Here is a 12,500-nt window from a genome sequence, read left to right on the forward strand (position 1 = left end):
CTTAACTAGCAACGAGTAACTGTCACAATGAACGTCTTTTGACTTTGCCAGTCTTGTGTCTTGTCAGTTTCCTGCCTAAACGCTGGCATTGCATCTTTGTAAGGCAACGGATAGGTAGCTTCGCCAGTACGACTTGATTTTCCTACTTTTCTTCTTTCCATCTTCGTCTACAGACTGCAAGGACAGCTGGTGCAGAAATTTCATTACATCTTGGCCCCAACAACCAAAGTGTGCAAACACCAGTGCAATGCAGTTAGAGGGGCGATCCCACACATCCAACTCGTTGTCATACTTCAATGATTTCTGGGTCTCCCTTACACCCGCAGCTGCACCATCTTCCACTGCTGCCAGAGAGATGACGTGTTGTGCACATGGATGGGCCACGGAAATGTCAAGTCTGTCTGTCTGTCTGTTAAAGATTACACATTTTTAATATCAACATTACAATAGAATAATTAATTAACAGAAAAGCAACATTTGCGTGTTTGACCCAATGGGTATTTGTCTGGCTATTTGTGTTTGTATATGTCATAATGTATGTACAGTATGTGTGTCTATGTATCTGTACATGATGCTTCTCTCTTTGTTTTCCCATTGGTTGTTCAGTTTTTGTTGTTTATTTGTTCATTTGTATGTTTTTATCCAAATTTGTTTGCTAGTTATTGTCATGGGCAGTGGCAGACAGTTTCGGAGTTTCAGCACTCAAGTGAGAGTGTTGCTGTTGGGAACTTTGTCTACAAGTCATGGCTTGCTCGTAGAGCATATTGCAGTCGTCCACCCACTGGAAGATTTCAGGCCCACCACTTTCAAGCCATCATGAACTTTTTGTTAAAGGCTGTCACACCGAGGTAGAGCCACACACACACACACACACACACACACACACACACACACACACACACACACACACACACACACATGCACACACACACACACACACACACACACACACAAACAAATGCAAAAGTTAATATTAATATAGGCCATTAATATCAATAACTTTAATTCTTTGTTTCTCAATTACCATTAGTTTGTTGGTGTCGTTTTTTATCTGTGTACACGAGAGGTATAGAGTTCCCATCAGAATGTTTGTTAAATCATCTGTTGTGCACTGAACCCTCGTGACAGTAATGGTAGTGTCGTTATTCACTGGTTGGGCTCACGTGTGCCAAGCTGGTCCCCAAGGCACTTACATTTTTATACACACTTTTCTTACTTACAATGTTGGGCATGTACACACATGCAGGCAAGAGTTTGATGCATTGTTTGTTGTTGTGTGTGTGCGGTAGCCGTCATGTTAATGATGACTGGTTGGAGCGTCTCTATCACTCGTGTCAGCAATGTGACAATGACAAGGAGAAAGAGTCGGTTGCTGATGTCTCGTTGGGATCAAAAGCAAATGAGAAACACTTCAGAAATTCAGTACGTTTGATGCGTGGTTTGTCACAATGTGTATCTGACTCGTATCTGACTCTATTGTAGCTTTGTATTCGTCTTATATCTGATGTGTGTCTGTTTGTCTATTTGTCTGTCTGTCTGTCTGTGTGTCTGTCTGTGTGTCTGTCTGTCTGTGTGTCTGTCTGTCTGTGTGTCTGTCTGTCTGTGTGTCTGTCTGTGTGTCTGTCTGTCTGTCTGTCTGTCTGTTGTTTGTGTCTTTGTTTGTCTGTCTGTCTGTCTGTCTGTCTGTTGTTTGTGTATTTGTTTGTCTGTCTGTTTGTCTGTTTGTTTTTCTGTTTGTCTATGTGTCTGTTTGTTTGTCTATTTGTCTGTGTGTGTGTCTGTCTGTCTGTCTGTGTGTCTGTCTGTCTGTCTGTCTGTCTGTGACAGCGTCTGTTTGTCTATTTGTGTCAGTGTCTGTCTGTCTGTCTGTCTGTTTGTCTATTTGTCTGTTTGTCTGTCTGTGTCTGTCTGTTTGTCTATTTGTCTGTGTGTCTGTTTGTTTGTCTGTCTGTGTCTGTCTGCTTGTCTGTCTGTCTGTCTGTTTGTTTATTTATTTGTCTTTCTGTTTATATGTTTGTTTGTCTTATTTGTCTGTTTGTGTGCTTGCCTGTTTGTTTGTTTATTTGTCTGTCTGTCTGTCTGTCTGTCTGTCTGTTTATTTGTCTGTCTGTCTGTCTATCTCTATCTAGATATCTATGTATAGGTGGATGGTTGTGATGCTTTGCTGTGGTTCTGGAGTCTATGGGAGCTTGCTCGGTTTGTCATTCTGTCAAAGATTAGAACTCCACTTGGTGGACCTCAAGAGACATTTCAAGCAATTGGAAGTGAGTGCAATAGTCAATCAAAATTGAGACAAAATCAATGCTTTACAAGTTTACAATTTTGATTAAACTTTTCATAAAAAATTTTTTTGAAATCAAAAATAAAATTTTGAAGTTTCTAATCAGAGTGGAATATAGGGCAAATTTTTTAGTCAGACATTGTGCTCTAGCAAAAGGGATTGAACTGACATTTTGGGCTTTCATTCTTATTCGATTTCACTATCGTTTCTTGTAATTATTGATATCAACATTTAGTTCAATTTCTTTATTTGTTGCATCATATTCACTTCTGTATTTATTTGTTATGAAAATTATCTGGACTTTATTGTTTAGATGCTAACTTAAGATTTGTTGATATTAATTAGTGTTACAATTTTAATAATATATATACAAAGTGTTACAGTATTACACTATTGACATTTATGCACTCACATGTGGAGATCATCAACTCTAGATCTTGCCTGCTGCTTCTGTCAGTTGTCTAGATGTTTAGGTTATATGTGTGTGTATGTGTGCATGCGTGTGTGCATGCGTGCATGAATGTGTGTGTGTGTGTGTGTGTGTGTGTGTGTGTGTGTGTGTGTGTGTGTGTGTGTGTGTGTGTGTGTGTGTGTGTGTGTGTGTGTGTGTGTGTGTGTGAGTGTGTGTGTGCATGCGTGCCTGCATGCGTGAATGCGTACGTACATGCATGTGTGTGTGTGTGTGTGTGTGTGTGTGTGTGTGTGTGTGTGTGTGTGTGTGTGTGCGTGTGTGTGCACGTGCATGCGTGCATGTGTGCGTGTGTGTAACTTGGTTGCTGGATTGATTAGTACCTGGAGAGTTTCCTTTTTGTCATCAGTCAACACTGTACAAACACATCACAGTCAACAACACTCACGCCACACACTCCAACAATGGTCAACACACAGTACTATCTCACTTAGTGGCCATTCATTTTGTCAACATTTTACAAAATTAAATAATAAATATAATAAATAAAATTTAAATAAAATAAATGACCGATGACTGACCATTATATTCCACTCTGCTGATACTTGAAAATTAATTTAAAACTTAAATTTAGTATTAAGACTTAACAAATTTTAATATTTAATTATGTGAAGATACTGTGAGGAGCTACTACTTGGAGCTGAAAGAAGGCATTGAACAGTCTCCATTGACATCAACTGCGGTTGGGAAAGGAACTGGTTGGAATCTTTCGTTTACGTATGTTGCTGGTATTGACTGGTGGCTGCCTTAGGTGTTGGACCGAAGTATTTCACACGGAATCTGAGGGTCAACTTGCTTGTGATGTTTATGGATCATTTGGAGAAGCATATTTATAATGCAGATTGTGGCTGTGCTATAGCCTTGCAGCCTTCACCCAAGGTAGAGTGACAGATGAAGATGCACAGACAGACAGACAGACAGACAGACAGACAGACCAACAGACAGACAGACAGGCAATTCAAATGTGATCTCTAGGAAGATGGCAGTAATTTCAGCTGGACAAAAATCTTGCAGTGTCCTTGACAAATATCAATTTGTTTTAAACTAAGTGGTTTAATGTATCCTGACCCCCCTATGGGGTCATCTGTTGTAGCCTTAAGTGTTTGTTGTTGATTTAGAGGAACTTTACTTAAAGACTAGCTTTTAAGCTCTTGATGGAAATTTCTTTGGATTTGAAATATATGTATTTGACAGACAGACAGACAGACAGACAGACAGACTGCTGAACGTCAATGGCATGACTGCTGAAAGTGAGGCATGGTGGTTTCGGAATGACTCCTGCAACTCAACTTTCACCTATCGCATTCGTCTCTGGGTGGGCTCACTCGTTGCAAGTGTTGCCGGACTGATTTCCAGATCTACAGCCACAAGTAGCTTCAGTAATCAGTCAAACAATGTCTTCTAGTGCTCAGGAAGATAGCATTAGTCACCATCTACAGCAGTGTCTGTTCTGGTGAGGCTCTAACAGACCTCATCTCTAACACCAAAAAGACTTTGCATAAGTTGACTGAAAAACAAACAAAATCTCCCAAGTTCAGTACATGATTGACAATTCTTCAATGAAGGACGCAGCTCGTTTGAAATCCTTTCAAGGAAAGGGCTCAGGAGCCTGGCTAGACGCTATTCCTACCTCAAGAAAGCTTGTAATTTCTCGTGGATTATTCCACTTGGCAGCATTAATGAGGTTGTGTCTACGTTTGTGACTGCCTTAATCTATAATTGAATGTGATTGTGGAAAGACACTGGACACTGATGGATACCACCTCATTACTTGAAAGACAGGAAGGGGTCCAGTTTGGTTACACAACTCAGTGGTCTCTGCTTGGTTCGAATGTTTGAGACGTATGTCACTTCCTCACACTATGGAGCCAAGAGACTGTTATTGCAACTCTCAATCTAGACCTGGCATAGCTGTCCATAATGCAACTGACTTCAACATTGAACTTGACATCAACTCTTAGTGTTATATGTAGCCTTTTATGTATTAGCGTTGAAGTTTCTAATATATGTTTTTTGACAGACAGACAGACAGACACACAGACAGACATACAGACACACAGACAGACGCACAGACAGACAGACAGACAGACAGACAGACAGACTGACAGATAGACAGACAGAAAGACAGACAGACAGACACAGACACACACTCACATGCAGACATACATGCACGCGCACACACACAGACACACACAGACACAGACACAGACACACACACACACACACACACACACACACACACACACACACATACACACACACGCACACACATACACACACACGCACACACACGTGGATAGACACACAGACAAACAGACAACAACAGGTGACAATCATTCTGCACTCAGTCATATAGCAAAATTACCATTCAACTGCTATCTAATTGTGCATCTATGTTAGAATATTCGCTCGTTCTTTCGTACAAATTCCACAACATGCAGCGACTGGCTAAACCGTCTTCGTCTACCTCTTGCGACTATTGCATTGCACTGTGGATCACCAAGTGCTACAGTGAAACATTGCTATGAAAAACTGGCTGTAATCACTCCACAGGTTGGTTGTCCTTCTCATTGCTTTTGACTTATTGTTGTTTGTGTGATTAGTTGCATGTATGCAGGATTCAGAGTTTGAGCAGCTGCTGGTTGTACTCGCTTCTGCTCTCTGTCGGTTGCGAGCATCGGAAGCATTAGCTGGTGTAAGTATGTGGGTCAGAGAGAAGTGTGGGAGGTCATTGTATTGGCTGGACTCGTCAATCAGTGTGGCTAAAGGATGGTGAGATTTTTTGTCTGTCTGTCTGTCCATCTGTCTTTCTCTGTCTTTGCATTTGTCTGTCTGTCTGTCTGTCTGTCTGTCAATAAAATACATATATTTAAAATTTCAACACTATTACATTCTAAATGGTTCCAGCAAGGAAAGGAAAACATGCTACAACAATGTCCGGCGACCCTTACGGCCGCTTACTACGTAGGACGATTAATTAACTGTATGCTATAAGCAGTACAACTGTTCTTGCTAAAAGAAAGTCTACATAGTTTTCTTGAGAGCACTTGTGCATTGCATCTCTGGAGGCTAACGGACAGGCAGCATCTCCAGTATGTCTTGAACTCGCCACTGTTTGGGTCTCCATCTTCATCTACAGATAATAGGGACAGATGATGTAGAAATTGGTGGGCTTTCTATCCCCAGCGGCCATAATGCTAAAAAACCAGAGGGATGCAATTGGATGCATTTCCCATAGCATCAATCTCTTTGCTGTATTTTTCCGTCTTCTGTGACTCTCTTTTGGCAGCAGCGGCTCCATCCACCTTAGAGGCTTGTAAGATTATGTCCTCGTTCCACAGGTGGGCAAGAGCTATGTCCAGCTCGATATCATATCCAGATTGGACATCGAATGCTATGATATCAGGACAAGAATTGCTTCCTTCGTAAAGGTTTCTGGGTTCTCTTCTGTGTGTTATGTTTAGGTCTTGTAAACTATCACACCACACATTTGCTACTGATTCGTGGGCCAGATGGGTCCGCTTCCAATTTTACAGGTTAGAAGGTGATAGCTTTCTCTGTCATTGATCTTGCTACACTCGCATCTTTCAATTGCTGAAGACATAGGCATGCTGCAGCCCAATCTCAACCGAGTTGCTAGTCGGAAGTTAGCGGGTTTTAGTGCAAACTTGGAAGAGGTTGGACAGCTTCAAGCCAAGATCCAGCAGCTTTGCCCATGTTTGTCTGTCTGTCTGTCTGTCTGTTTTTCTTTGTCTGTCAGTCTGTCAAGAATCATTTATTTCTTACAATCACACTATCATACATCACAGCAGAAACTACTCGACTAAAGCTAAATGCTTTATAGTGTTCATAGGTAAGTGTATACATATTTTCTGAGGCAAAAGAGACAACTAAAAGTACACTAATGATAAAAGAATTGAGTGCTGAGTGACTCGGGAATCTGACACCCACCACACAACACATTCAATTTCTTCTGAATGACCCGTGCGTTGCACTTTTGCAGCTGCACTGAAAATCGTTTACGCCAGAAGTCCACAAATTCCGGTGCGTTTGGCTGACCAACTTCGTCTGATGAGAAAGCTGCTAGCTTTCGCAAGAAGTTCCTGGCCTCTTCTCCCCATGCACCGAAATGTTCGAATACCAAGGGGATGGCTTTGAGAACTGAAGTCCCAGGGAGCTTTTGTTGGCTGTATTTTGCCGCCTTCCTATTCTCTCGTTGTTTAGCAGCGACGCCTGTTCTATCAGCAGAGCTTGGAAATGCATCCGCACTCCAAGGGTGGGCTAGAGAGATGTCCAGGTCGAGGTTGGAAGCTGATTCAGAATCGAACATGACAATGTCAGGCCTGCAATCTGAAGTGACATATCTGTTCCTTGTCTGTCTGTCTGTCTGTCTGTCTGTCTGTCTGTCTGTCTGTCTGTCTGTCTGTCTGTCTGTCATCATGTATTTTTGAACACAAGACTATATTAGATTTCAGCAAAAAGTAAGGACTTAAGTTCAAATGTACCTTGTCCATAATCTACACACTATACACTTCACTAAGAATGAGCTATAAACTACAAGCATGCAGCAACTGTCTGTCTGTTAGTTGTCTGTCAAAGAACATTGATTGAAGACTTTAATGCTAATACAAAAAAGGCTGCATATAACACTAAGAGTTCAAGATAAATGACCCTAGTGGTCGTAGAAGAAAAACTCTAACGAACAGCCATCTGATGTTTGTAGCTACCATCTGTCTGTCTGTCAAATAACATTTATTTCAAACACACATCTATACTATAATACAGTGCTAGCAAGGTAACTATGTAAAGTTCCGCAACTACGAGAGTTCGCTAGAACTACATTTCAAAAACAAACATCTAACACTTAAAAGAGAGCAATGTTTGTCTGTCTCTGTCTCTGTCTCTGTCTGTCTGTCTGTCTGTCTGTGTGTCTGTCTATCTGTCTGTCTGTCTGTCTGTGTGTCTGTCTATCTGTCTGTCTGTCTGTCTGTGTGCCTGTCTATCTGTCTGTCTGTCTGTCTGTCTGTCTCTGTCTCTCTGTTATTTTGTATCATGTATCATATTGCCTCAACATTACATGACTACTTCACATGTTGTAGCTATGAACAGGCTTCCAAGGGATTAAGGAAATGCTGGGATAGACAGTTTGACAGTTACAGCTTGCCAAGCAGTCCCAAATTCAACGACATGACAAAGAAGAATGTGTCTACTGTTGTCACCAACTACTTAGCCAATCAGGTAGAATTTCATCTGCAATAAATGCATCATGATTAATGAATGATCTATTTTGACAGCTGCTGGACTGCTACGTCAACCTTTCAGCATGGAATGAAGTGATTGAGTTTATAGATGTTTGTGAACAAATGCAGGAAGACGGAAACAGCCAGCAAAGTGTTACACTGCAATATGATGTGAATTACATCAGGTAAGGCACACACACACACACACACACACACACACACACACACACACACACACACACACACACACACACACACGCACACACATACACCTTGAACCTTGAACCTTGATTCCACCATACCCACTATGGGTTTTGGCAGCGCAGCATAATAGTGCTTCTCCAAGCAGCACGATCATCAGCATCACGAAGACTGATATGTAATGATCTGAGGTCTCTTGTGACAACATCTATCCATCTCTGTTTAGGCCCATGTGTTGGTCTTGTTGCATTATTAAGTCTGCTGCGAAGTAGTTGTTTTTGGGGACGATTGTCACTCATGCGCAGCAGATGGCCCAGCCATTGCAATCGTTGTTTCTGTATTGTCATAGCAATAGGGTCTTCACACGCTCATTCTAAATTGTCTGAATTCTTGATTTTATTCCATCTTGAGACACCAAGAATCGATCGAATGCATCGCATGTGGAATGTATTTAAGCGTTGCAAGTTTGGTTGTGTAACGGACCAAGTCTCACATCCATATAGCAAAACAGGTCTCACCAAAGCACGAAAAACTTTCATCTTTGTGGAGATTGAAAACTGTCTGTTGGTAAATACCCTTTTCTTCCAGGAACCAAAAACTTTACTTGCTTTGCTTATACGAGCATCAATTTCAGCAATGCATCCACCATCTTGGCTCATGATACTCCCCAAGTAAGTAAGCTCTGTAATGTTTTCAAGAACAGAACCGTCAAGAAGAATATGTGCCTGCTTGCAACCAATGCTCAAAACTTTTGTTTTCTTGATGCTGATTTTCATTCCCCATTTACAGCAGGACTCATGTAGACTGTCTACTAACTTTTGTAGTTCACCCGAGGTTCCCAATTAAAGCTAAATCATCAGCATACATAGCAGCTTTAATGACACTAGTTCCTTGAGCTTTGACTCTGTAGTTCTTGTAGAGACTTCCCTCTTTCCTGTATTCAATTTCTACTCCGCCAACTTTATCTTTGTTTAGTGCTTCGCATACAATCTTGTCCATGACGAGATTAAATAATACAGGAGACAGAGCACAACCCTGACGTACGTACACCAGTTGTAACTTTAAATTTTGATGACTTCTCACCACTAGATTTGACAACACAATGTGTTCCATCGTGGATGTCAACAATCAATTGTACAACTTGTTCCTCAATGCCTCTCTCTTTCAAAAGTAGTCTGAGAATTTCTCTAGGTACGGAGTCAAAACCTTTTTCCAGATCAACAAAACGAATATGGACAGCACACTTGTGTTCAATGGACTTTTCAATTAACTGATGAACCAACCATATTTGATCAATTGTTCCTCTACCCGAACGAAAACCACATTGGGTTTCTAGTAGTAGAGGTTCAACTGACTGTTTAAGTAGTTCCAGAAGAATATTTGCTAATACCTTTCCAGGTACACTGAGTAATGAAATACCACTATAGTTGTTGCATATTAGTCTGTCATTTTTCTTGAAAACATGAACAAAAACTGAATCTTTCCAATCCTGTGGCACTCTTCCTGAAGACCAAACTTGTTGAAGAAGCTCAGATAGCCAATCAAAAAGCTCCGTAGGCCCAGCTTTCAGTAATTCAGCTGTTATTCCACACCACACACAGACACACACACACACACACACACACACACACACACACACACACACACACACACACACACACACACCACACACACACTCATGCACGTGCACACACACATCCATTTGCATTTGGCATTATTTGTCCAATCCATCGCGTACAGCTGTAATAGTAAGAAAAACTGTAATTATGTTGTGTTGACTATTTGTGTGTCTATGATGTTTTCTTTAAATTTATTGATTCAAGTGATTTTCTATTGTAAATTGCGTGTTCTCCAACTGTTGTACGTTTCATCTCAGGGCACTCCAGATGTTCGATGATTCAGACATGAAAGAAGCACAAAAGTTCCTCAACCTTGCAGCTGGCGCCGACGCCGACAATTTGAAGAGATTTGCTCACGGAGGGGAAAAAGTCGATTGTGACCTCGGCTGCAAACCATTATGGAATCCACACCAGATGCTACACGCCAGTCAGCGGCAGCTACTGCGTGCGCTTGTGTTGCTAACCGGAAATCATCATGTCAGAACGGCTTCTGGAGGAGACGAGGGTTTGAACACGTTGGATGCTAGTGAGTGTTCTGATGTGGATGATGAAGGCACAAGTGCAGGCAGTAGTGTTGAGAGTGACGTTCGAACTTTGTGAGTTGATTATCCAGTTAAGACACGTTGATGTTGTGACTGATTTGTGTTTGTAGGAATAGAGTGAAGAAGTTGCTTCGTCAGGCATCCGCGTATTCGGAGGTTCATCTGAGAGTGAGTGCACTTGGGTGGCCACCGCTTGTTTCGGTTCAACATGCAGCGCAACTTCAATGTTCTGCGGCTGTTCAGATTGCAATTCAAGAGAGAGCAGAGCAGGTGGGTGTGATGATTGCATGAATTGGGGATATGAAGAGTTAGATGAATAGATTGGTTAGTAATAAATAATAAATAATTATGAATATATAATTATAGTATATAAAATAAATATAAATAATTATGAATATATAATTATAGTATATAAAATAAATACGTAAATGAATAATTATGAATATATAATTGTAATATATAAAATAAATATGTAATTAAATCAATATGAATATATAATTACAGTATATAAAATAAATATGTAATTAAATAATTAAGTAAATTATAAATGAGATAGATGATTTAAATCTAAATATATAGCTAATTAATTAATTAATTACTGTAAATTTTCTAGTATGTATTAAACTGTAAAGTATAATAAATATAAATAATAGTATGTGTAGTATTAATATAAACATTTAATTCATAAAGAAGCACTACAGTACAAACCCTCAGCATGCCATAGCTATGCAGCTTGATTCACGTCCACCATACTAAACATACGGGACATTTATATGGTCACGTGTTATGTGGTTGCCTAGCAGTTCGTCGAGCTGGTTACCGGTCACGTAACTTGCCTGCACTACTATGCCTAGCGTTTCACGTCTCGGGCAATAATACATATATGTAATAAATCAACACACACACACACACACACACACACACACACACACACACACACACACACACACACACACACACACACACACACACACACACACACACACATTAATTGCAGATTTATTATGTGCATGCTGTTAGGTGTCAGACAGAGAGTCTAACTCATCTCTGTTGCCACTTCGTCCCAAGTGCTTTACTTCATCTCTCCACGATGCCGGCCTCGCTGCTCATCTTCTCCGAGTTGCTTCCTTCCTCGGTCGACGAAACTACAACATCCACGCCCACACAGTACACAACATCACTCTCTCATCGGCCAGACTTGCTCGAAAGCAATCGAACTTTAACCTTGCTCGACGTCTCTTGCTGTCAAGGATGCTCGATGTTCATGGATTCGAGGTGTCTCATCAACCGTTCACAGACGATGCAGATGATGAAGACATTGCTGACGTTCTAAGCTCTGTGACGTTATCGGAAGGCGAGGATCTGCTCTCGATCTTTCAGATCCAACATGAAGGAGCCAAACTGCTCAATGCAGTCGGTCAGAATAAACGAGCAATCGAAATGTTATGCTACGCAACGTCGGCTGTATTCAAAATGGAGTCGTATTCGAGACATCCCTTTGCAGATCCGTTTGCTCGTTCGCTGTTGACGTTGTCAAAATGGCTACAAAGCGATCAACAATTGGCTGTTAATGCTCTCAGTCCAGACTCACCGAGTTACTCATCGCTGACGTCGTTGGTTGCCAACAAACGTTCGTGGCACTTTGAGATTATTAATGGGGCCAATCTTCACATCACGTCTGGACTGAGTGATGTTGATAGTTTGCCGGGTTTGCTGCTTAGTTTGGCAACGGATACATCGCCTGGTCTTGCAAAGGCGTGGGCTAATTATGCTGCTTGGTGTTATCGATGGGGTCGACGGACTGTGGAACAGCTCAGCAGCATGGGGACTGTTGAGTTGTTGCCTGACGAGAAGAGCAACGCTCTGTTGTTTCTTCCGGATGTAAGTGGAGATGGATTTTTGATGTGGATGATGATGAAATAGGGGATGGTAGTCGGATTGAATGAGATGTGGATAGAGAGAATGGACAAGAAATTGGATGAGACATGGACTGACAGTCATGAGTAGGGCATCAGACATGAAGGAGCAGACTGATGTAGTAGAAAGATGAGTGGACAGACAAATAGACAGACAGCGGGATGGATGGACAGACACAAAGACAGACAAATAGACACAGATGTACAAGAACAGACACACAGATAGACAGTC

General features: G+C 41.2%; 2 protein-coding genes across 3 annotated transcripts in view; one reads left to right on the forward strand and one right to left on the reverse strand.

The window, feature by feature from the left end:
- LOC134183977 (serine/threonine-protein kinase SMG1-like) overlaps positions 1-12,500 on the forward strand; it is a 56,098-nt gene that overhangs the window by 12,779 nt on the left and 30,819 nt on the right. For both annotated transcript variants that reach the window (XM_062651574.1, XM_062651575.1), the window contains 12 exons: positions 660-848; positions 1,290-1,422; positions 2,144-2,264; positions 3,365-3,448; positions 3,502-3,629; positions 5,151-5,303; positions 5,368-5,522; positions 7,850-7,988; positions 8,045-8,175; positions 10,068-10,406; positions 10,463-10,622; positions 11,373-12,233. In XM_062651574.1, the coding sequence (XP_062507558.1) occupies positions 660-848; positions 1,290-1,422; positions 2,144-2,264; positions 3,365-3,448; positions 3,502-3,629; positions 5,151-5,303; positions 5,368-5,522; positions 7,850-7,988; positions 8,045-8,175; positions 10,068-10,406; positions 10,463-10,622; positions 11,373-12,233 (2,593 nt within the window). The remainder of the gene's footprint in view (positions 1-659; positions 849-1,289; positions 1,423-2,143; positions 2,265-3,364; positions 3,449-3,501; positions 3,630-5,150; positions 5,304-5,367; positions 5,523-7,849; positions 7,989-8,044; positions 8,176-10,067; positions 10,407-10,462; positions 10,623-11,372; positions 12,234-12,500) is intronic.
- On the reverse strand, positions 6,518-7,117 carry LOC134183981 (uncharacterized). The gene has a single exon (XM_062651581.1). It carries the CDS (start codon positions 7,078-7,080, stop codon positions 6,652-6,654), a length of 429 nt encoding a protein of 142 aa, XP_062507565.1. The 5' UTR covers positions 7,081-7,117; the 3' UTR covers positions 6,518-6,651.

This window comes from Corticium candelabrum, chromosome 9, assembly GCF_963422355.1.
Source record: "Corticium candelabrum chromosome 9, ooCorCand1.1, whole genome shotgun sequence".
In the NCBI taxonomy this organism is placed as follows: Eukaryota; Metazoa; Porifera; class Homoscleromorpha; order Homosclerophorida; family Plakinidae; genus Corticium; species Corticium candelabrum.